General features: G+C 35.7%; 1 protein-coding gene across 1 annotated transcript; it reads left to right on the forward strand.

The window, feature by feature from the left end:
* Positions 1-12,384: 12,384 nt before the first annotated feature.
* LOC109488721 (olfactory receptor 4A15) lies at positions 12,385-13,308 on the forward strand. Its single transcript, XM_034646065.1, has one exon. It carries the CDS (start codon positions 12,391-12,393, stop codon positions 13,306-13,308), a length of 918 nt encoding a protein of 305 aa, XP_034501956.1. The 5' UTR covers positions 12,385-12,390.
* Positions 13,309-26,794: the final 13,486 nt, after the last annotated feature.

Raw genomic sequence — 26,794 nt, forward strand, 5'->3', positions numbered from 1 at the left:
TTTGAGGGACCTCCATACTCTTTCCCAGATGGCTGCAGCAGTTTGCATTCCCAGCAACAGTACATGAGTGTTCCTATTTCTCTATATCCTCGCCATCATCTGTTTCTTGTGTTGTTGATTTTAGGCATTCTGAGAGGTATGATATCTCGTTGTAGTTTTGACTTGCATTTCTGAACATCTTTTCATGTTGGCGATCTGTGTATCTTTTTGGAGGAATGTTCATTCGTGTACACTGTCCATTTTAAAACTGGATTATTTGTTTTTTGGGTGTTGAGGTTTATAAGTTCTTTATATATTTAGGATACTAGCCCTTTAGATTCCTGTGTTTCACCTTTGTTCTTTTTATTGCGCTAGTTAATATACTGAATGTTATTAGATTATCATCTTTATTCTATTTTGTTTGCATTATATATGAAATTCTTAGTGTATTTTACTTTTTAAATTAAAAAAATGAAAGTATATTAGGTTGTAATAAATATTAAAAATGGAATCCATACGAAGTTAGTAATATTGTAGAATAAACCGTTACCCAGCCCTCCCATCATCCCTATCCTTCCATATGTACTTATTGTACTAGATTGTTATTGTTTCTTCCAAAAAAAGACTGTTATTGTTTCTAAGAGTGTTCAAGTTAATAAAATATATGTGTATTTTTGTCTCCATGAATAACTTTTGAATTTACTACTCAGGCTTCTGAAGATCTTTCCATATGTGTCTATATAGATGTAACTCATTCTCAGCTTCCTCAAAGTGGTTAAATCTTTATGAAAATACAGCAAAATTCATGTTTCCAGTCCTTTTCATGTTTCCCCCAGTTTTATTTTTTTGTAAAGTCCTTTTGAAATTTTGTAAGTATGAGTGTTTAGAAGTAGAATTCTTGGATCAAATTGTACAGGTATTTAAATGTTGATGTTCGTAGTTATTGCCCAAATACCATCCATGAGGTTGTACTAAACTATACTACTTCTCTCAGTCTAGAAAATACCTGTTTGTGCACATTCTCAACACTCAGTGCTTGACAAACGTTTATGGGTTTGAGAACAAATAGTTAAAGGAAATTGTGTTTCATTTGTTTAATTGAAATTCAATAAAATCTTTATGAAAATACAGCAAAATTCATGTTTCCAGTCCTTTTCATGTTTCCCCCAGTTTTATTTTTTTGTAACCAATAACTACAATAAAGTCCTTTTGAAATTTTGTAAGTATGAGTGTTTAGAAGTAGAATTGTTGGATCAAATTGTACAGGTATTTAAATGTTGATGTTCGTAGTTATTGCCCAAATACCATCCATGAGGTTGTACTAAACTATACTACTTCTCTCAGTCTAGAAAATACCTGTTTGTGCACATTCTCAACACTCAGTGCTTGACAAACGTTTATGGGTTTGAGAACAAATAGTTAAAGGAAATTGTGTTTCATTTGTTTAATTGAAATTCAATAAATATTGTTGAATATGAGCATCTATTCACACTTAAAATGATTTCTTTTTTTTAAATGATTTCTATTCTTTTTTTTGTGTGTGAACTTCCTATTAATGACTTTCACCTGTTTTAGTGGATGACTGTTCTTTTCCATAGTGATTATTATGATTTAATAATACTCCAAAGAAATGATCCCTTTTACCATTTATGTATAATTACTATTTTTCCAGCTCGTGATTTGTTTTTGATGTTTTATAGTATGCAGAATATTTTCAAGTCTTTATGTTGTCACATTTATAAACATCTCTATTTCCTTATTATTCTTCTAAAGTCCGTAGACTATATTATGTCCCTTTTTCATTTCTGATATTTGTAATTTTATGCTTTACTTTCATGTTTTAGTTAATTTAAAATATGTTTTCAATTTTACCAGTGACTTCTTTTTTGGCCCTTGAGTTATTTATCTGCTCAATTTCTAAATATTTGATATTTTTCCTGATAGTTTTCTGTTTTTGCTTTTAGTTCAATTCTATTAATATCTAAAAATATCCTCTGTAAGACTTGAATACTTTTGCATTTACTAAAGTTTTATTTTTTATTTGTTTGTTTATTTATTTATTTTAAAGTATTTTTAATGGTCCAGAACATAATTTATCTTAGGGAAGGTTCTGTGTTCACCTGATAATAGCTATGTATTTTTTTGGTCATTTAATTTCCAAATATTCAGGAGATATTATAGAATTTTTTGGTACTGATTTGAGTTTAATTTCTTTTTGCTAAGGAATATGGGATGCATGATGAAAATTCTTTTTTTAATTTATTTTTTATTTATTTAATTTTTTAAGATTTTCCTTTTCTTTTTAATTTTTTAAATTTTATTTTATTATGTTATGTTAGTCACCATACAGTATATCATTAGTTTTTGATGTAGTGTTCCATGATTCANCATACAGTATATCATTAGTTTTTGATGTAGTGTTCTATGATTCATCATTTGCATATAACACTCAGTGCTCCATGCAATACGTGCCCTCCTTAATACCGATCACTGTGCTAACCCAACTCCCACGCCCCTCCCAAAATGACACTATGATAAAGGGCTGGTATCCAAGATCTTTAAAGAACTTCTCAAACTCAACAACCAAAAAACAATCAAGTTAAAAAATGGGCAGAAGACATGAACAGACACTTCTCCAAAGAAGACATATGAATGGCTAGCAGACACATGAAAAAATGTTCAACATCATTAGCCATCAGGGAAGTTCAAATCAAAACCACATTAAGATATCACCTTACACCAGTTAGAATGGCAAAAATCGAGAGGGCAAGAAACAAGTATTGGAGAGGATGTGGAGAAAGGGGATCCCTCTTATGCTGTTTGTGGGAATGCAAGCTGTTGCAGCCACTCTGGAAAATAGTGTTGCAGTTCCTCAAAAAGTTAAAAATAGAGCTGCCCTATGACCCAGCAATTGCACTACTGGGTATTTCTCAAAGATACAGATGTAGTGAAAAGAAGGGCCACATGCATCCCAATGTTCATAGCAGCAATGTCCACAATAGCCAAACTGTGGAAGGAGCTGAGATGCCCTTCAACAGATGAATGGATAAAGAAGTTGTGGTTCGTATATACAATGGAATATGACTCAGCCATCAGAAAGGATGAATACTCACCATTTGCATCAACATGGATGTAATTGGAGGGGATTATGCTAAGTGACATAAGTCAAGCAGAGGAAGAAAATTATATGGTTTCACTTATATGTGGAACATAAGGAATAGCATGGAGGACATTAGGAGAAGGAAGGGAAAAATGAAGGGGGGAATCAGAAGGGGAGACGAAGCATGATGATAATTTTTAAGAATTCTTGTTTTTTTAAAAAAATTTTTTTTTGGGCTTGATATGGTTTATCCTCTGAATGGTGCATATTACATATGTATTTGGAGAGAAAGTGTATTATGTTGTTTTGTCATGAAAGACAAGTTGGTTAATAGTGCTTTTCATTGCCATCTATCTCCTTCCCGATTCTCTGTTGACACCTTTATCATTATGTGACGGTGCCCTTTAGTCCTGCTAATATTTAGCTTTCTTTAGTCTGCTTTATCAATATATTTACTCCAGTTTAGTTTTGATCAGGGTTTGCATGGTATATTGTTGTCCATCCTTTCACTTTGGCATAGATATGTCTTTACATTTAAAATCATTTTTTCTTTTTGTAGACAGCAAGCATACTGTGGTGTCTTGCTTTCTTACCCAATATGAACAATCTTTGTCTTTTATTTGATGTGTAAACTGTGTATATTTAACAGAATTATTGATCTCATTTTCTCAAAGTGGTCTCTTTACAGTTTGTAGTTTGCATCACCATATTAAAAAAATCTAAACATTGCATTTGTTTGGTGTTTTCTTAGGTCATTTTATTTTGTAATATTCATCTCTCTCATTTTAATCTATTTGAATGACTTAAATCTCTTTTTTTTTAATCCTAAAATGGTTCATTTAATGGCCATTTTTAAACTATTGCTTTGTTCAAGATACCAGGCGACTTGTCTTCTAGGATATGCAAATGTTTGAAATTGGTTCAGTCTAAAATATAGTGTTGTTTAAATTGTTCCTCACTTCTGGATACTTCTGATGTGTGTAGCTAGAACTAAAGGCTTGAATGGATTCAAGTTTAGTTTTTTTGTAGCAAGAGTTTTTCATAGGTGATGAGTACTTCCTATTTCATCACAGCAGAAGGTACATATTGATGCTAAGTTTGAATTGTAGGTTCAGACTGTGTCAGCCTTATTTCTCTATGATAAAGGTCTCTATTAACCTTAACCCAATATGAGTAACCACTGGTTATGTTGCTTACATCTATTATATCCTGATTAGTTTTCAAATGGTGATATTGTAATTCTAATATTTCTCCTTTTATTAGCCAGCATTCTTCTTTAAAAAGGGAGTTTGCTTTTATTTTATCTCTTTCCCTGAAAGAAAGTGCATACAGGAAAGACAAGATGCATTCTTAATTCTTTCACTTTATTTAGCAGATTTCAGAGTAATTATTTGGTGCCCAGGTAGTTTCTAGCAGTAACCAATGTGTTTAGTATCTCATCTATTGGATATATTTTAATTTACTGTACTCATTCATCCTTCTTGCTGCACAACGACTCAGCTTAGTCTAGTGAGAACCCCTTCAAATGTGTCCTCTGTCCTTTTGACAAGGCTATTTTAGTGTTTAAGAATTTCCTTGCTTTCTGACACTACAAGATGTCCAAGCCTCATTTTTTACAACCTCTGCACTGGGCCTGGAATTAAGCATTTTTCTCAAGAGCCCCGATTCCCTTTAATTATGAATGGTTTCATAACCTGAACATGTCATATTGGCACTAGATTTTCTTGGTTCTAGACCTTTTCAGTGGGTAGGGCTAGAAATAAACATAAAATGTGACTTTTCATATTGATTCTTTTTCATATTGATATTTTTAACTCACAGTTTTTATTTAACTTATTTGATTTCCAGTATGCCAAATGTTAGTTCATGAATCTAATTCAGTAGTACTTATTTGTTTCATCCTACAGTATGCCTATATAATTTTAAAGTAACAGTAATAATATTACTACTAAAATATGACTTCTACTCAACACAGCTTAAGATTTCCTTGTGGTTCTTCATGCCTTTAGGATATATTCCAGTAGAGATTTACAATGAGATAATCGTGTTTTAAATTCACTTAAGTTATCCATTTGTCATGTTGCTATGTCACCAATTTTACATAAGTTATACTCAGCTGTTGGTTTGTCTTCAAATTTTAGGAACTGCTTTCTTTTTCTCTGTTTGGTTTGTTAGGTACATAGTACATCATGTTCATGGACTTCCACATTTCTTGCTTTCCAAATTCTAACTCCTCTCATTCCTTTCTCTTGTTGAGTTGCAGCAGCTGTTACACCCAGTATAATATCAAATATAATGGTGGGGTTGGTGAAATTTCCCTCAGCTTGTAATTTGGTGATATTTCAAAAAGTCAAGAATGGTGTTGTTTTTCCAGCAGTTATTGAGATGTTTACCCTACTTTTTCCTTAAATATATTAATGTGATTATCTACATTGCAGGATTTTATTGTAGGGAATTATTATAGCATTTCTGCATTGATTTTCATAAATTAAAATAGTCTATAGGTTCTGTGTTTGTGCAATATTTTCTAGGTTTTGATATTAGTTTATAAATGGAGCCTTATGAGACCACCCTTTAACAATCCTTACCCCCAGCCACTTCTCACCTCTCTGTTAGACTTACTGTTTTCTTTCATACCTATGGTAACACTTTTGACTAGGTAACGTGCTATCCATTTTGCTTTTAAGATTTTGTTTCATTACCTGTTCTCCCACTAGGATGTAAGTTCATTCATTGCTGGATCCATAGCATTTATGTTAGTGCTGGGCATGGTAAATAATGAATGAATGCCTTATGGATAAAATTAGGAATCTGACCTTTTAGAATAATGCATTTTCATAAACAGTTTAAGTAGCATTGGGGTGATATTTTTTTGAAAGTTTGTGAGGAAAATTACACCTAGCATTAATTGTTTATAATTTATTTTTAATTTTTGTAACATGTTATGTGTGTGTATTCATTTGTTCCTCATAGACACGATGAGGTTGATACTATAATTGGATCCATTTTATGGTTGTACAGATGGAGGTTCACGGAAGGTTAAGTAAATTCCCCATGGCCACCACCCCGAGAGAGTGTCAATGCCAAAATCAACTCCCAGACTCTAGCCTGTGTTATTAATCACACCTCTAAGCTGCTTCTTTGGTGGAATTCTCCCAGAAAGGCCTCTCAGGTTGGTGTTTCCTTTTTTTTTTTTTTTAAAGATTTTATTTATTTATTCGACAGAGATAGAGACAGCCAGCGAGAGAGGGAACACAGCAGGGGAGTGGAAGAGGAAGAAGCAGGCTCATAGCGGAGGAGCCTGATGTGGGGCTCGATCCCATAACGCCGGGATCACGCCCTGAGCCGAAGGCAGATGCTTAACCGCTGTGCCACCCAGGCGCCCCAGGTTGGTGTTTCCTTGATGGTTAGTTTTTCATCCACTTTATTGATTTCTCTCAAAGACATCGATCCATTAAAATTTCTTTCTCTGCCATTGTTAGTTTAGGTGAATTATATTCCCTTAGATAATTGTCCATTTCATTCAGGTTCTTAACATTATTTGCATAAATTGAGTAATTAGTATCTGTTGATTCTTCTTCTTCTTCTTCTTTTTTTTTTTTACTGTGCTTGGCGTTGTATCTTATTTACAATTTTTTAAATTTAAAAACATGTTAGGTTTGGCATAATTTCAAACTTATGCAGCCCTGTTTATTTCAAAATCTGAATGAGAAGTTTGTCAAGGGTCAACGGTTTTTCAAATTTGGACAGCCCAGGTTTTATCTTCTTCTAGTTTCAACTGTCGTTTGCCCCCAAAGAGTCAAATGTCCTCCTGAACACAGTAAAATAACAGGACAAGCAGGTTGTGTGTATCATGCATGTTGTGAATGCTAGCACTTCTGGCAGAGATGTTGGCCAGAGAAGAGAGAGGAGCCCTGCAAGCATTCAGAATGACCCCCTATCCTCACCTCCCACAGTGGAAGCAGACACATTATGCTGACAGTTGTGAGAATTCATCCTATAATTTTGCCTTTTTTGTCTTAAAGCTTATTTATTTATTTATTTATTTATTTATTTATGGCAAGTGTGGAGAGGGGCAGAGGGAGAAGGAGAGAGAGAATCCCAAGCAGACTCCACATTGAGCACAGAGCCTAAGGCATTGCTTGATCCCATGACCTTGAGATCATGATCTGAGGTGAAATCAGGAGTTGGACACCTTACCAACTGAGCCACCAAGGTACTTCTGATTCTGTTTTTTGGCTAGGATTCATGCCTTTTCTTCATTACCAGTCCTGGGGTTGGGGGGGCAGGGGTCATAGGTAGCATTGAACATTACTCTTCTCCATGTATGTTGTATTTGTTATGACATAAAGCATCACATAAAGAGGAGGAAAATTCTGCTTTTTATATCACCCTGGAATAAGTAAGGTATTAACATTTCTTTTCAGCATGATACTGATTTTGGATTTAAGGCTTACACTTTTATTATATATTAGGAAAAATCCATCTATGATCATAATATAACAGTACAGTTTTTTGGGTTTGGCCAGCAAACCTTGAGGCAACGAATGAAAAGATTACTCCAGACACCTTAGTAGGAGAAAGGAGAAGACCTGGGACCAGACGTTTCAGTGGTGAAAGGTCCTGAGCCAGACTCTGTCTCCATTTTTATTGTGAATGTTATCAACATGACAAGAGAATAAGAAAGACAAGAAGGAATGTGAAGCTGTAATAATCAAGACAGTGGCATTGGGAGTATCCTGTGAATAGAGCAAGCTGTGCTCCTTATGGACGTTCAGTCAGGGAGTGCCTGGAGTGTGTGACTTCCAAAGGTAAAAGTTTCTCCTAAGTCAATCATTTACTATCTGGATGAGAGCATTGAGCCACAATGAGGATTTGGCTGTTTTCAGTACAGAAACCCTAAAAGGGGCCCAGTTTTCTGGACACTCCTTTTTTTCTTTTCAGCTAGTGGCATCCAGGGAAGCATGAGTTAATTAAATATTATCTAGCCTGGCACTATGAATTCTTACAACATTTTTAGAAAGTGAGATAGAATTAACTATGTTTAGGAACCTAAAAATGCAATCATTTTTTTCTTTGATCTATTTTCATGCCATATAGATAAATTTAAAAATATCTAAATATCATTGTACTGGGAAGGTTCATTCTGAAAAGAAGGGGCAACAGGGTCTAGATTTACCCTTCTGCCTAAAACATCAAACAAACCAGAAAAATATATGAAATACTGGTTTTCAAGACTAGACATCAGAAAGAGTTGACAGTAACCACTGAGAGATGAGTAACAAACAAGGTAAGTCCTAGGATTGTCCCAGCTTTGCATTTAAAAGTTTTCATGCTGTGGCACAGACAGGGATGTCTAGGAAATCCTGGCAGACCCCCTGAGTTGAGAATATGGAACTGAGAGTCTTACAGCAAGGCACCAAGGGAGCTAGAATTCAGAGGGTGATATTCTAGAGAGGCTAGAGTTGCCTAGTCAGAAAGAGACAGACAGGCAAGGAGACAGACAGAGAGGAGGAAGGGAGGAAGAGTGGGAGGGAAGAAGTGAGGAGGAAGGGAAAGGTTAGAGGAGAAAGGGGGGGGAATGGGGAGAGAGAGGGAGGGGGGAAGAGGAGAGAGAATAAGAGAGACAGAATAGGAGAGAGAACTTGAGAGAGAGCATGAGAGAGAATGAGTGGGACTATGTGAGAGACAATGAGAGAGAGAGAAAGAGAGAATCAATGCTGGAGAGCTGCAAGGATCCTCCTGGATTGCTCATCAGAGTAGGGATCAGTGTGTATATGTGCATTTGAGGAAACTACTTGAGGCTGGATGGAGATTTACCTGGATGCATTAGAGAGGAATGCCTAGTACTCCATGGGCCAGGCACAGTGCCCCTTCTCCCAGGTGGACAACCTGGGCAGGTTCTGGTTCACAGGGCAGGACACTGGCTGAGGACTTAGGAAGATCTTGCCTCAGTAGTGGGACATAATTAGCCCTACACTGAGCACTCTTCCAAACCTGCCTAATAAACCATAACAATAAGGATAAAGAAAAAATCCCCAAGGAAAACATCTAAGAGAAACTAATGTTGTGTTTAAAATTTTATGTCTCTGCTAACATGAGAGATTGTCTTGATTATTGTTCTTGTGATGTTCTTGTTTCATTCTGGTTTATTTGTAATGCTGGGTGCATAAAATGAGTCAGGGAGTATTTTAAGTTCCCCTCCTCCTTGAGCTGCTTATGTATGATTGGTATTACATTTTGATTAATTGTTAGAAAGTATCATTGATAAAGTTATATGGGTGTAGAATTTCGTTTCGAGAGAAGAATGCTAACTGTTTTATTTACTTAAAGCTATTAGGTAATTCCAGGTTTCAGTGATTTTTCTGTGTCTGTTCAGAAAGCTGTGTCTTTCCTAGCAGAGCTCCACTTTCTAAATGGGCAAGTGTACTGTCATAAATTCATTGGTGATATTCTTTTATTATCTTTTTCAGGTGTGTAGAATACATTGATGGCACCCTCTTCAGTCTTGATTCTGATCCTTTGTTCTTTCTCTTAGTTTTTCTTCATCCATTTTGCTAGGAACATTAATTTTATGAATCCTTCAAAGAACCAATTCCTAGATTTAGGTATTGTCTCCATTTTTCAATAAAATTTAATTTCAGTGATTTCTGTCTGTTACTTACTTCCTTTCTACAGTGTCCTGTGGGTTTATTTTGTTTTTCTGTTTTCAACTTCTTGAGATGGAATGTTAGTTTACTTCTTATAATATCTCTTTTTTCCTAATATTTGCAGTTAAAGCTACAAATTTCATTCTACACACTTCTTTAAATGATTGGGAAACACTGTTATGTTTGGATTGAATTCCATTATATATGTTCTGTATGATTGAAGTCCTTTGAAATGCATTGCAACTTGTTTTCTGGCCAAATGTAGTGTCTATTCTGATGAATGTTCTCTGAGCACTCTGAGATAAGTGGAATCCTCCCACAGTGTTTTCACCCTCCCCACTCCCATACTAACACAGGTTCTATCAACTTGCCTGTGTGCTCCTATGTGACAAACTCAAGACTCTTTCCCTTAGGGAAGAAGCTTGCTTTATCTACATTTGTTACAACATTTAAATGGGTTGTATGAAATTTGCTTTCATGATGTTCTGGAAGTCATTTCAGGTGTCCATGTGAAAAGACATAGCTAACTAAAATAGCTTTGCCTAATTTGAAAGTCATGCTTGAAAGAAGAGAGTTTTTACATATTTTATTTCTGTCCATACTGGACATTTCTCTTTTGGTGATTCAATCTCAAGTTGTTCTTTGGGGATTCTTCGTCCTTCCCCTCCAACCCCCAGAGGACATGTTTCCTCAAGTCCTGTTGTACATGGTGATTATCCTGGTGGGATCTCTGGAGAGGCAGGTCTACCCTCAAAATTATGATGAAGGTCCCAATGAATTTAATTAGAGAAGAATCATTCTTGGAGAAGCACCAACGGAATGTCTCAACAGGGCTTGTTGTGGTTCATATGCAGATAAAGTGTTTACAGACCTTTGTCTTGACCTCAGAGAATATTTGGATCCGTGCTCATATGACTGGCTTTTTCAGGTATCAAATGATGGATTCAGACCATAGTGAAGTATCTGTGTGAAATTATTCTCCATCATTCAGGGAATCCAATGTTTAACTATGCTTTGTGAAGTTAGACCAGTATAAGTGATTGAGAATTGACTGTCATAAAGGCTATTTCACCATTTTACTTATATTTGCATGAAAAACAAACCACACAATCTTTATTTAACAATTCACAATTTTCTCTCTTGTAAAGTTTTTTTTTCTCTTCTTTTAATCTCAAGATGTTGGTTTAACATTTTTTCATTACCAGGGCAAATTATGCCAACAATGAAGATTTTGAGTCTCTTTGTTCACATTCAGACTTGTTGAGATTATGGGGCCTTTGTATTCATTTTGAAAATCCCAGCAATTTAAGCGGTGACCTTTTTCTGAAAGATGGAAATGAATAAGACCTACTGCCAGCATGGAAAGCATTGTTCACATGGAGACAGTTCAAGGTCCGGTGATGGTGCATGTGTTTTCTTGGTCTGTGTGCACAGAGATGGCATCAGTGCTCAAAAGAGAAGGGAGAAGTGACAGCAACCCTGGACTGAATTGTGTTTCAGTATGCAGGTAACCCAGGAAGTGTAATTAGATGTAAGATTCCAAAATAGACTTCATATTTTACATGTTGGTGATGTTGGAATTCACAGTCTTTTAAAAGTTCTCCTGTGTGAATCTGATAATCAGCCATAAGAGGGGTTCTTTATGGTTACTAGAATATATGGGAATTAGCTCAGTTCTGTAATACTCTTTTTGGCTATTTCATATCTAAAGATATAGAATAAACATACTTTCTCTAACATCAGTGTTTTAGAAACTAATTTCAGGTTTAGGGATATTTTATTGGGCAGATACTCCTAATGCTACAGATGGTTGCAACTGATATGTTCTCTGAGCATTGTTTGCTAATCTGTGAAAGTTTAGAGGATGGTGTAGCATCCACAAACTTGAATGAGTGATTTTGAAGAATCCAAGGTCACACTGTCATAATCAAGCTCTTGCTTCAGTTCCTATGATTCTGTTCACAGGTGAGTTTCAGCATCACAGCATGTGTGTGTTGGCTATTCCTATAAATGCTTCTTTATATGATTTACCCACTTGCCATTGGTTTCTTTGTCTTCTGTATTTTGTTTTCTTAGAGCTCTGTGTCTATTTTGATATTCACTCTGTGTATATCCTCTGAAGTGTAAATCTTTCCCCCCATCTAATTTTATCTATTGATGTCATGGCATCTTTTTAAAGTCTTTGAGATGTTTTTGATATTGTAAAATAGATCAATTTCATTTATTAGTTAAGAGGATTCTAGAAGTTAGAAAGTCATCTCTTTCATTAACTGGGAAGTAAATATAAATCTTGTTTTAGGTTTTCATTAACCTTAATCCATTTAAAAATTTTTATAAGAAGAATTCACTATATGTATAATTTTACTAGCTTTCAGTTGGAAAGCTGGTTGTGGCACCTCATTTATTTATTAATATGTCCTTTTCCCAGGATATCTTTAATGACATATCTCTGCCTTACTCTGCAAGACTTCTGAGGTTGGAGAGAATGCTTTAATCAGCCTTGTATTCTTGTGATTTCTGAAAGTACTGGAACATAAACTGTAATGTCTATTTGTTGAAAGAAAAAACAAATTGTGTTAAGAGTTCAGGAAGTCAACAGTAATCATTATATTTATACTAATTTTGTCTTGAACTGTGAAATAAGAACAGGCAAAAGAACATATGGAACTCAGGAACAATGTGACTGAGTTTGTCCTCTCGGGGCTCACCCAGAGCCTCCACGGTCAGAAAATATTATTTGTTGTGTTCTTGATCATCTACATCGTGACAATGGTGGGCAACCTACTCATTGTGGTGACTGTGGTGGTCAGCCCAACCCTGGATGCCCCTATGTACTTCTTCCTTGGTTACTTATCATTTATGGATGCTGTGTATTCAACTACAGTTACTCCAAATATGATTATAGACTTACTCTATGAGAAGAAAACCATTTCCTTCCAAGCTTGCATGTCCCAGCTCTTTATAGGGCACTTATTTGGTGGTGCTGAGATTTTACTTCTGGTGGTCATGGCCTATGACCGCTATGTGGCCATCTGCAAACCCTTGCATTATTTGACGATCATGAATCAACGGGTGTGTGTCCTGTTGCTGATGTTAGCTTGTTTTGGAGGTTTTTTGCATGCTGTAGTTAAGCTTCTCTTTGTTTACAACCTTCCCTTCTGTGGTCCCAACATCATTGACCACTTCATCTGTGACATGTACCCATTATTAAAACTTGCCTGCACTGACACCTACGTTATTGGCCTCACTGTGGTTGCCAATGATGGCACAATCTGTGTGGTCATCTTTACAGTCTTACTCATTTCCTATGGAGTCATTCTGCACTCCCTGAAGACGCATAGTCAGGAAGGGAGGTGCAAAGCCTTATCCACCTGTGGCTCCCACATTACAGTGGTGGTCCTCTTCTTTGTTCCCTGCATTTTTATGTATGTGAGACCTCCTTCCACCTTACCCGTTGATAAATTCTTGACTGTGTTTTACACAGTTATCACCCCTATGTTAAACCCTCTAATCTATACTCTGAGAAATGGAGAGATGAAAAATGCCATGAAAAAGCTGTGGACCAGAAGAAGAAAATGAGGCCGAAGAGAAATGTGTCACCTCTTTTCAATGAAGAGTTGCTCCATCCAAGGAAGGATTATTTATTTGTAATGATTTTCTCCTCAGGTTTAATTNAATGGAGAGATGAAAAATGCCATGAAAAAGCTGTGGACCAGAAGAAGAAAATGAGGCCGAAGAGAAATGTTCACCTCTTTTCAATGAAGAGTTGCTCCATCCAAGGAAGGATTATTTATTTGTAATGAGTTTCTCCTCAGGTTTAATGAACTTGTGTATGATGAAACATTGCATTTAAGATGTAAATACTACAATGGTTAAGATAGATTTCTAAGATTTTCATAAATTGTTAGGAAAACAGATGTGTAGCTTTTGGGTATAAAATGTCTTTGTTGAAACCATGGGTTTATGTTCTATGTACCTTTATTTCCATTGGTGGACAATTTTCACATGCTTTTCTCTCACATTATTGTTTTTTTTTTCAGAATTAATAGTGCTTATTGCATATCTCAGTGAGAGAAATTAAAAATGGGACATAAACACTTGGTTCACTCCTCCCATACAAAGACAACTGATATTAATACTTGAATTATATATCTTATTTTTGTATCCTCAAGATATTTAAGTATATAATTCTGTTCATATTCCTTAGTACATAGGATTGAAAGGAATGTTGCTTCCAAGTTATAATATTAATCATGAAGAAGTTAAATTTAGAAAATAAGCTGAACAAAAGATGTAGATATAATAAGTTAGGTTTATGTATTTTTCTGAGGGGAAGTCCTATTATCTTCTCAAGTGGAGTAGCTTTGTTTGGTGTTATATTTTCATTGAAATGATCCATTAGTCTTCCCTGACAGTTTAGAATATCTGATAATATCTCTACCATTTTTCAGTATCCCCATCTCTCCTTTTGCTTACAGTGATTCATAGCCTTCTTTAGGGACCTAGGCCCTTCCTTTCATAGTTGGAGTTAACATAATCCATAATTCATGAACTTCAAGTATGTAATACAGAACCTGACACCAGATATTTTGGGTGATATCATCAGTAAGAAAGATGCTGGCAATATGGCATGCCATTCTTACCCCTGCTCTTAATGGAATGCAGATTATTAGGCAATAAAGAGGCCATAATATATATTGATTTATTTAACAGAGAACTCTTTCACAAGCTTCCCTCTCTGAATGAGGCTTGAAAGAAAATATTATTCACCTTTAATAGTGTAAGAAGCATGTGGTCAAAGAAACTCATGGTTCTGTCTCCCTTATTTATTTAGTCTGGATTCATGAGGTGCCCTGGCTTTGGGGAATGGAGCCTTTTCACTGGTAAGTCACAGTGTATGAAAAACTATATATCCCGATTTTTATCCCAGTTATTAGTACATGGAAATATCTTATTTCATCTCAAAGTCTTCCCAAACATGACACTATTCTTTAAATGATAGTAAACATTTGATTTTATTAGAAGTGATATAATTGGAGGTGGGGTGTTTGGGAGGTGATTAGGTCATGAAGGTAGAACTCTCATGAATGGGACTAGTGTCTCTTTAAAAAGAGATACCACAGGGACACCTGAGTGGCTCAGTCTGTTAAGTGTCTGCCTTCAGCTCAGGTCCTGATCCCAGGGCCCTCAGATCGAGTCCCTCATGGGGCTCCCTGCGCTGCCAGGAGCCTGGTTCTCCTCTGCCTGTCTCCCTTTCTCTGCCTCTCATGAATAAATAAATAAGGTCTTAAAAAAAAAAAGAGATACCACAGGGGCACCTGGGTGGCTCAGTGGGTTAAGAATCCGCCTTTGTCTCAGGTCACAATCCCTGCTCAGCCAGGGACATGCTTCTCCTTCTGTCAGCTGCTCTCGCTGTTTGTTCTCTCTTTCTCTCTGTCAAATAAATAAATAAATAAATAAATAAATAAATAAATAAATAAATAAAATCTTTTAAAAAATAATTAAAAAGAGACCCCACAGACCTCACTTGCCTTTTCTGCCATGTGAAGAAATAGGAAAAAGACAGTAATCTATGAACTAGGAAGCAGGCTCTCACCAGACATGAAATCTGCAAGTGTCTTGATCTTGGCCTTCCCCAGACCCCAGAACTATGAGAAATAAATGATGTTTGAAGCCAGTCTGTGGTATTCTGTTATAGCAACGCAAATGGACTTAGACAGACATTTAGTTAATTTCCAGATTTGTATAATTCAAGTGATGAGATAAAAATCCTGGTTAACTGTCTATGTTCATTGGTCTATAAGTCTATAAGTCTGGGAACATTATTTAATTGTCTTAGTACTCTGTATTTGCCCAATGTCTGGGACATAGAATCCATTCCATGAAGTTTGTCAGTTACTTGCATTCTCAAATTCTTGAACAATTGGAATGAGAATTTTGTCTTTTCTTCATTAAATATATATATTTGCAACAAATATTTAGTCTTCTTTGGTATTTTCTACAATATGTTGTTTTGTTATGAGTGGGTTTTTTTTAAGATTTTATTTATTTATTTGACAGAGAGAGACAGCAAGAGAGGGAACACAAGCAAGAGGAGTGTGAGACAGAGAAGCAGGCTTCCCGTGGAGCAGGGAGCCTAAAGTGGGCCTCGATCCCAGGACCCTGGGATCATGACCTGAGCCGAAGGCAGATGCGTACTGGCTGAGCCACCCAGGTGCCCCTAATTATGAGTGTTTTTATGTAAAGACATTATCTTTTGATATTCTTTTACTTTTTTATTTCTTCTAGCACATCACTTGGAAGATGTTATTTACTGTCATTCAGTGAATTTATAAATTTTAATATCTTTTTAAAAAATAACTCCCCCAAAAGTCTTCTTTTTAAATGATCTAGGATTTATTTTTGTTTGTGATGAGGACATATCTAAGCCTGTTTTCCTCTAACAGGAAAAATAATCTCCTAAAGTTATTGATTTCAGTAATAATTTTAAATGTTTCTATTTAATATGTCAAATTTTATACAATTAGTATGTTTGATTTGGGGCCCATTTCCCCGCCTCCTCTGATGCTGCCTCCTCCTCTCGTCCTCCTTTTCCTTTGGTGTATTTTCCTACCACTAACATTCTGTGTCAGTAGTCAAGGATTTTGTGGTGTATTATACCTTGTAAAAATAATCTCCCTTAATTACTCAGCCTTATTAAGTCTCTTGCAGTTTCTAAATATTTATTTTTCCTGATAAACTTTAGAATTATTTTGTGAAGTTTGAAACCCTCCCATAAAACTGTATGTAGAATTTCATGACCCTCTGCATTGATTTTGAGGAAAATGTCATGTTTTCATATCTTGTTTCCCATCCAGAATGAGTCATGTATTGTGAAGGTTTGATCAATGTCTCAATAAAAATTTGTAATCATCTCCATAGAGTGTACATAAACCTTTCGGTTTTCTTAATTTAAAAGCAGCTTGTCTTATTTACATTTGATTCACATTTTCTTTTTTAAAAATTTAAGTTCAATTAGTCAACATATAGTACATCTTTAGTTTCGGATGTATTTATTAGTTGCGTATAACACCCAGTGCTCATCACATCATGTGCCCTCCTTAATGCCCGTCACCCAGTTACTGTACCCCCAAACTGGTGTCCCCTTCCATAACCCTCAGTTTGTTCACATTTTCAATGAGCTGATTAGAAAGGGCTCAGTGTCTTTTGCTGGCATGAATTACATCAGAATCCTCAAAGGCATGGTGTATGTTCGTATGCAAATGTTCATAGGCTTACATTTGACAATACACAAGTAGGTATCAAACCACAGAGATCTGTATCTGACCTCATGTAGCTCTATATAACCACATGTAGGTACATTTTTCAATGATCTGTAGGTCTGTATTCCATTTCATATACGTGTCTATATGTGGACACACAGAGGTCTGTATCTGACAACACAAGGGTGAGTATCTGACTTCCCATACATACATATGTGTATGTATATGTATTTGATATGATCACACACAGGCCTGTATCTCTCTACACACATAGGTCTGTATCTGACTGCATATGAATTTGTTGAGGACTTGACTGAACAATTTTACTGTCCTATGTGGCATGAACTGAGGTTCTTCTCTGGTATTCAACTGATTAGGGGCTTTTAGGGAGAGTTTAAGATGACTTTACCCATGGGAATTGTGCCTTGGCAGGGATGTCTAGAAGACTGGAATTTTCTGCCTTCTTCTTCTCCATGTAGCCTGTCTCTCCAGTGAGTATGTCAGACATGTAAAATGGCAGTTCAAGGCTCCCAGAGGGAGGACACAGAAAGGATTAGGCCAGTTAAGATCTCATCCCATCCTGACATGAGTTTGAAGTTCAGGATCTCATGTTCTAAATCCAGATTGGTTCTGCACGAAATGGAAAGGCAATCTATGGAATGGAAGAAAATATTTGCAAGTCATATATTTTATGAGGGGTTAATATCCCAAATGTAGGAGGAACTTATACAACTAAATAGGAAAAAGTAAATCAAAGCAAGAAACTGTTTAAAAAATTGTTGATGGGTCTGAATAGATATTGCAAAGAAGACATACAAATGGCCAAGTGGAACATGGAAGGGGGCTCAACATTACTAATCATCAGGGAAATGTAAATCAAAACCATATTGAGATATCTCCTCATACATGTTAGGATGGATGTTACAAACAATTAAGAGATAATATGCTGGATAGGATGATAGATAGAAGGGAGCCCTAGTTAATCATTGTTGGGTATGTAAATTTTTTCAGCCACTATTGAAAATGGCGTGGAGATTCCTCAATAAAGTGAAATAAAACTACCATATGATCCAGAAATGCCTCTTCTGTGACTATATCCAAGAATATGAAATCAGAATTTTAAGGAGATAACTGCACTCCCATGTTCATGGCAGTATTATTAACAATAGCCAATATTGGCTAAGCATTCATTGATGGATGAATGGAAAAAGAAAATGTATATATAAAAGAATACAAGAGAATATTATTCAGCTATAAAAAAGAAGACAATCCTACCAACTGCAACACCAGAGACTTTGAAGTATCTCTCTCTATTTGTTATCTCTTGAAGTGAAATATGTCAGACAGAGAATGACAAATACTCTATGATCTCATTTATGCATGGAATTTAAAAATTCAACTTACAGAAGCCAAGAGAATTGAGGCTTCTGGGACTTGGAGGGTGGGGGAAATGGGGAGATGTTAGTCAAAGGGTACTAGTTATAAGCTGAGTAAGTTCTGGGGAACTAACATACAGCAGGGTACAGTAGTTAACAATAATGTATTATAGAAATAGTTGCTGAGAGAGTGAATTTTAAATGCTCTCATTCCAGATAAAAATTCTAATTGTAAGGTGATGTATGTGTTAACAAACCTTATTGTGGTAATTATTATGCAATATACGCATATATCAGATCATCACGTTGTACACCTTAAACTTCTACAATGTTATATATCGATTGCATCTTATTAAAGCTGGGAAAACATAAATAAATAAATAAATTTAATGAATTAAAAAAAGAAGTCTATGAACTAGAGACATGCTCTTTCTTCCATATGCTTACATATAATTTGGGGGTGGACAACATAACCAAGGGAATTGGTTTCCAAGGGGAGGCCATGTGCTTCCTTTTGTGCAATTCTCTTAAAAATTTCTATATGTTTTTATTAAAGTTTATACAAGGGCCACACCCACAAATATTTTGAGATTAGCCCCTCTCGGGTTTGGAGTGGAAGAAGTCTGTGTGCAGTGAGATAACACCCTTAAGTCTTAGACATATTTTTTTTCCTAGTAAAGAGACTTTATGAGACATACCTTAAATCTTTCTGAAGTGTTCACTTAGGGTCTTATATCTACAACTTTGAGATATTTGTTTTGGTGCCATTTCTTTCTTTGAGAACTTTTTGTTTTTTGGAGAGGCTGGGGATGAGGCCAGTTTTGTACTTGAACCCAGTAGTTCTTGGCTCCCTTCATGTTTATCCTGAATTCTGCTTGAGAACTTAACAGTTACTCTTTTAACTCACCTCTCTTTACCCATTCTTCAACATATCATATGCTGCTGAGGAAACACCTGGCACTTCAGTATTCTATTTGGAAGTCTCAGTCAAATCCACCTGCTCATTCAGGGACATTTCCCATTTTCCACAGTCCTATAGGTGAGGGATAGCCAAACTTTTGCAACACTTGGTAGCATGAATCACTTTTTCTTCAATCTCCAAGCACAGTTCCTCCTGTCTTTTCAGATTATTTTTATTTTTATTTTATTTTATTTTATTTTATTTTATTTTATTTTATTTTATTTTATTTTATTATGTTAATCACCATACAGTACATCCCCAGATTCCGATGTAAAGTTTGATGCTTCATTAGTTGCGTATAACACCCAGTGCACCATGCAATACGTGCCCTTCTTACTACCCATCACCAGTCTATCCCATTCCCCCACCCCCTCCCCTCTGAAGTCTTCAGTTTGTTTCTCATAGTCCATAGTCTCTCATGTTTCATTCCCCCTTCTGATTACCCCCCTTTTCTCAGATTTTACTTACAGAAGCCTTAACACCCTTCCAGCTTCCATCTACTTCTGGTGCCAAAGCCAATGGCACATGCTTTACATTTTGTTATGGAAGCACCATACTTCCAGGTTCCACTTTTTGTTCTGGTTATCTTTTGCTACATGGCATATGACTCCAAAATTTTCTGACATGAAACAACAGCCATTTTAATTTACCTCAAAATTTTATGGCTCAACAATTCAGGCAGAGGTTGGCTGGCTAGTTTTTCTGGCTTCATGTGGCATGGGCTGAAGTCACTCTGTGGTATTCAACTGATAACTGAGGGGTCTGCAGCACAGCTTTCTTCATGTTCAGAGTGTCTTGGAAATGGTAACTCACAGTGTCCCTCTCCCTCTCCAGTTTGACGCAATACCACAAGCAAGATAGTCAGACTTTTTACATGGTGCTCGGGGATCTCAGTGGTAGAAAGTGGAAGGAGTCAGGCCACTGACAGGCTAACTCCAAAATCAGCATCGTGTCACTTTCACCATTTTCTACTGGTCAAAGCAGGTGCATAACCTGCCCAGATTTGAGATGGTGGAGAATTAGGTGATGGTACTTGCTGGGGAAGTCCACACTTGATGGCAAAGTCACCTTGCAGGAGAGCATGTGGGATGGAAGCTATTGTATCTATTTCTGGGAAATACAACTGTTCACATCCCTGAAAGGGCATGCTGGGAGTTTCACGCAGATTGTGTTGAATCTATAGATCATTTTGGAGTGCATAACATCTTAGCAATATTGGATTTTCTAGTTCCTGAACACAAGGTATTAATTTATTGGAGTGTTTAGAAAATTTTGTTTTGCTACTATTTGTAAATTTTAGTGGAGGGATGTTGTTTATCTTTTCCTAAGTATTTTTGTTTTCAGATACTAATGTTAAAGATGTTTAACATTTTGTAATTTTCCAATTGTAATGGATATGTAGAGATGTAATTTAATATTTTATTTATCCCAAATATTTATCCTAAAAACTCACTAAACACACTTATTATTTCTAGTAATCTGTGTTGATTCCTTAGGGTTTTCCAGAACACTATCATGTTGTTTACAAAAATAGGACAGTCCATTTCTTGGAAAGATATAAGACTATTTAACTTTTCAATTTATTTTTGAGTCTTTTTCAGAAGGTTTTTTCCTTTATTTTGCCCATTTTATCTAAGGTATCAAATTTATTACAATGATGTTTTTCGTAACAACCATTTATTACCCTTTTAAAATCTGAAGCATATGTATGATTTTAGCTGCTTTTTAATTTCTGATATTGGTAATTTTCTCTTGATCACTTTTGCTAGAAATTTATCATTGTAGTATAAAAGTATCAACTTTTGGCTGTTTTGTTTATTTTATGTTTTCTATTGTATTGATTTTTGATCTTTCCTTCATTACATTCTTTTTTTTTACTTTGACTTTAATTTTGTCCTCTTTTTGTAACTTCTTAAGTTAAAAGCTTAGCTGTTTTTAAAGCTTTATTTTTAACATAAGTATAAAGTTATACATAAATTTAGGTAAGCTGAAACCCAGCAACTTTTGCTGTGGCTTAGCATGCAAGGAAGATCTTCAGCTGGTTCATACAGGTATTTAATGACTCTTTATCTATGATCCTTATGACCTAGAAGATACAATTCACAACTAAATCTATGTGGAGATGAAGATGCCCTTGGATCTCATCGTAAGCCATGGGAAAACAAATAAGAGTGGAAGCCCTCAGAGACTTGATGTAGAGGCAGGCTTTTGTTGGTAAATAATATGTTTCTTGTAGAAACAGTTACTCAGTTGGCACTGGACTGAAATTAAGGGATTGAATTAATGAACTGAAAATCATTATGGTGTCAGTTGACGTAGATTCAGGTCTTGGTCAGCAGCATCCACTTGCACACAGAACTACAGAACCGTGACTACCTATCTTCTTATGAATTGCAGCTTCAACCTCAGTAACTTCCCTCATCCTTAGGCCTTCTGCCTCTTGAACCTCAGGGCCTCTCAAGTAGAGATGCTAATAGCTAGAGATAGGCCTTCCTTGGCTGAGGACATGTTGGGTAAGTGAACCTGAGACTGGTTCTCCTTTCACTTGGGCTTAAATGTGATTTGCCTTACTTAAATGTTTTGCTATATGAAACTCACAATTTGTTATTGGTTTAACCTTTTTTTTCTGTTCAAATTAGAGGATTTTCACATATTTGGCTGTCTGCTACTCTTTCTTGGCAAAAACATACTCTTTTTTTTCTCTAGGGATTGTTCTGGGAAGAAAACTGTCCAGAAGAATTTATTTTATTTGAATTTGTTCCAAATATTCTAATAAGCTAATGTGTGNTGTTCAAATTAGAGGATTTTCACATATTTGGCTGTCTGCTACTCTTTCTTGGCAAAAACATACTCTTTTTTTCTCTAGGGATTGTTCTGGGAAGAAAACTGTCCCGAAGAATTTACTTTATTTGAATTTGTTCCAAATATTCTAATAAGCTAATGTGTGATGGCCTTACATTCTCTTTCATTGAAATGGTAGTCATGTAGAAATCCATAGGCTGTGTCTGCACATATAAATGGAAGGATTATTTTCCTGATACAATGGCCCAAGAGATTTCTGACAACTCAAAATATCTGCCTAGACTGGAGTTTCTCTTCATCCCCTAGATGTTTCCTGGATGTATTTTCCTGTGCATAGATATCCCTCATTGCTTGTGCAAATATATGGAAGGGTCCAGTTCTCTGGGATGAAGCTGGGAAAAGGTAAAAACATGATTATCATTGCANGGTAAAAACATGATTTTCATTACAGAAGCAGCCTTAGGGATATGTTTTGAATGACTGAACAGGTAAAGAGTTCTCTTACTACCTGAGAGATTGCTCAGTCATTGATCTTCTAGAAAGAAAATTCCAGAATTTGTTTTGTTAGGCACAGAGACATATTACTGTCCAGATGCATGAATAAAATACTTTTCAGTTGCCTCACCATAATTGCCTAATAAGAGATTCATTCAAGTAACTAATTCAAGGTTATTTTTAAAAAAAATCGAGTGTTTTTGCATTGGCAAATAAGGGCTTGGCTAAGTTAAATTCTACTAATTAGACCAATTTTTGCACAGTGTTCAAACATAGCAGCTTTTTCTTTCAGAAGAATTTTCCCCAGCAAGTGAGAATGTTCAACTGTCTTTGCATAGTAAATATTTGTTGTTTTTAAGTGTGTTTATATTCTAGGCATCCACGTAGATAGTTCTACACTCATCTGAAAGACTGAGATGATGGGAAGCCTGCATGGAAATGTGGAAAATGTGACCACTTGGAACTATGTCTGGGTGTACTGATCAACCATGCATTATTATATGTTCTATTGTCACACATAGATATGTGAAGTATCTACAGTTATCCACAGTGAAGGAAGCACTGATTTTAAAGACCAAAGAAAAGACCCAAGAAGTAAGTCATTACAACAACCAAGGGATACTCAATGAAATGTCATGTGATTTACTTAAAAATCAGTAATATCTTAAATACCATATATTTTTGTTTGAGGAATTCTGAATTAAGCTAGCAAAACTGAAATTAGCCACTGTATATAAAATGTATTTGGTTTTAGTATTATACCCTGACGGATGTTTATTGTCCATTTTGCCAAATAACAAAGAGGAACAGGTAATACATTTTTTTAAAAGATTTTATTTATTTATTTGAGATAGAGAGAGAGAGCACAAGTAGGCAGAGCAGCAGGCAGAAGGAGAGGGAGAAGCAGGCTCTCCGCTGAGCAGAAAGGCTGATGTGGGGCTTGATCCCAGAACTCTGGGATCATGACTTGAGCCGAAGGCAGTCGCTTAACTAACTGAGCCACTCAGGTGCCCCAGGTAATACATTTTTAAAAAATATTTTATTTATTTGTTTTGAGAGAGGGTGAGAAAAAAAGAGAGAGAGAGAGAGCACACAAGTTGGGGGAAGGTCAGAGGCAGAGGGAGAGAACCTCAAGCAGACTTTATTTTGGTTTAAAATGAACTAATGGATTTATAAACAACCTTAGTTCATGGGCTATTATATTTTACATAAAATTCAATATTTATAATTACTGTTAGAGAATTTTAAAATCTCATATCATATCAAGTATGTTAGAATATAAAGGAATAAATGTCTATTCTGTTCTGGAAGTTTGATGTGGGCTGTTATGTATGGATCTTAAAATTATCACCAAAACCAGGTTTGTATATATTTGTGAAGAAACTCATGCTCAGGGAAGTAAATTTTGGCCACTTAGACATAAAGCTGTAATTATAAAGTACTATAGTATTTTTATTACCATGAGATTTTAATTTATCCTTTTAAAAACACATCTGTAAAAAACTATATAAATTATATTTTTAAAATAGAGCCATGTTAACTTAGTGGTTTCAGTTATTGAAGTGTTGTAACACTATCTGTCAGTTTTTATAGTATCAAATCTTTGATGACATAAACTGGAGAATAGCTTATACACCTAGTTTCTACATGTGAATAACTTAACTGGTTAATAGGAGATTTATCCTGGTGAAATTCAACATTGAAGATTAATTAGAGAGCACCATTTCCTGAAGAAAGTAAGGACTGAACAACAATAACTGGATATAGACTGCCTTATAACCTTAGGTTCTTCAACAGGTGTGGCTTTGTCAATCAAGACCTTCAATAGTGATAGAACTCCTAAACCAAACGGAGTAGTCATGTGAATGAGACATGTGAACTATTCTTCATACCTGGCTACTAAGGAAAGCTCAATTTTCTTCTCACATATCCTGCCCCCGTCCCCTGCCAAAACCATGGGAATGGAATCAACTTGTCTATATTTGATGTTTAGTAATTCTGTAATTTTCCTGAGCACTGAATAACCCAAAAGTTTGGGTGTATCTGTAGCTGTACAATTCTTTTCTCTTTTAATTTTGTCCTTACAGTCAGATGTAGGGTCTCTGAGGAATCAGTGCTTTTATTCTTTTTGAATTTTTCTTTATTTCTTCTTTCTTTCTTCTTTTTCTTTCTTTCTTTCTTTCTTTCTTTCTTTCTTTCTTCTTTCTTTTTTCTTTTCTTTTCTTTTCTTTCTTTTCTTTTCTTTTCTTTTCTTTTCTTTTCTTTTCTTTTTTCTTTTCTTTTCTTTTTTTTCCTTTCCTTTTCTTTTTCTTTCTTTGCTTCTTTCCTGGGAAGTACTCTGTGTTTAATTGTGAGGATTTCCCCAAATGCCTCCTGAGTGACCCCTGGAAGACTCAGGGAATTTGGCTTATAACAGTCTCTCACTAAAGGAGATCTTTCTGAATAAGATTTTTCAAAGAATACTAAGATCACTTAATTATCACACAATACTCTTTTTACCTGTGGATATTCATTTCTTAAATAGAATTTTTTTCTTCCTGATTTGATACTTCTTTTCTTTAATCTTCTACCTTTCTTCTCTAGATTTATGCTTGCATCTAGACAAGATACATTTCATCATAGATAAATATTACTACTCATATGTAATAAAATAAGTAATTCCTAAGGCATACAACCTTATCCTATGCACAAAAAGGTGTTCATGAGTTATAGGTGCAATATGCTTTTTTATCTGGGACTATTTCTATAATTCCTGTTAAACTAACAAAGATACAGACGATTTGTTTTGATGAAGTTTAATAGTGAAACATTCAATAACATTAATAATAGTATAGTTAACTGAGATTTTACCAGGTTCCAGACATGCTCTAGGTGATTTATTTGTAATAAAACAGCAACCTTAGGAGGTAGAAACTATTGTTATCCCCATTCTAAAAATCATGAAACTGAGACCCAGAGAGGTTAAGTTGCCCAAGGTCACTTAGATGGTAAGTGGTGGAGGTGGGATTCCAACATAGGCAGTGCAGCTCCAGAGTCCACATTATTCACCACTGTGCTATGCTCTCTCTACAAGGATGTTTTGGGTCCTAAATAGGTACACTGAATAAGAAACTTGTAGTCATTATTTGGTCTTTGCAATGATCAAATCCCATTTTCCAGAGCAGCATTTTTCAAGTAACAGTGATAAACTTGGAAATTTTTATTTAATTATAAAAATATGAAAAAGGAAAAAAAATGTCAGCAGGTTGATGGGTATTAAGGAGGGCACATGTTGTGCTGAGCACTGGGTGTTATACACAGCAAATGAATCGCTGAACACTACATCAGAAACTAATGATGTACTATATGTTGGCTAATTGAACATAATAAAAAAAATAAATGTCATAGAACAGAAGAGGTGGGGCTGCATGAAAAGTATTACAGATAGTTGGACTGGAAAGGATTCTGAGATCACCTAATTTAATCACTTTATTTTCCAAAGAGCAGACTGAGACAGTCTTGTAATTACATTTAGAAGATGACTCAAACTCACACCTTCTTACCCTGGGCTTGGACTTTCCCCCTGAGTGTGCTGCTTTTTGCAAACTGGGCTCTGAAGTTCTATTTTTTTTTCCTTAAGATTTTATTTATTTACTTATGAGAGAGAGAGAGTGAGAATACATGGGTGGAGGGAGGGGCAGAAGGAGAGGGAGAAGCAGACTCCTCACTGAGCACAGAACCCAAGGTGGGGCTCCAGGGGGGGCTACAGGCTGGGCTCCATCCCAGAACCCTGAAATCATGACCAGAGCCAAAGTCAGATGCTTAACTGACCGAGCCACCCAGGCACCCCTGAATTTCTAGTTTTGAGTGCTCTTAGTACCTAAGAAACATTATAAATAAAACCATGTCCCATTGTCCCCTACCTCTCTTTTCAGGATCTATTCTTCCTCCCTCACCTCCTTGCTTACCCCAAGAGTTTTGAAAAAAAAAAAACCAGGTGCTAATGTAACAATTTGTGAAAATTGCAAATCAGTTCAGTTCAAATATATTTGCTGAAAATCTAGATACTGTATGCGTGTTGAGAGTTGTGGGGTAGGCAAAAATTAAAGGGAGAGAACTCCCAACTCCTTAAAAAGCTGATAGAGAATCAGACTAAGTCATGGTGAAAGGGAATGATGTGCTAAATAATT

Source organism: Ailuropoda melanoleuca, chromosome 16 (genome assembly GCF_002007445.2).
Source record: "Ailuropoda melanoleuca isolate Jingjing chromosome 16, ASM200744v2, whole genome shotgun sequence".
NCBI classification, from domain to species: domain Eukaryota; kingdom Metazoa; phylum Chordata; class Mammalia; order Carnivora; family Ursidae; genus Ailuropoda; species Ailuropoda melanoleuca.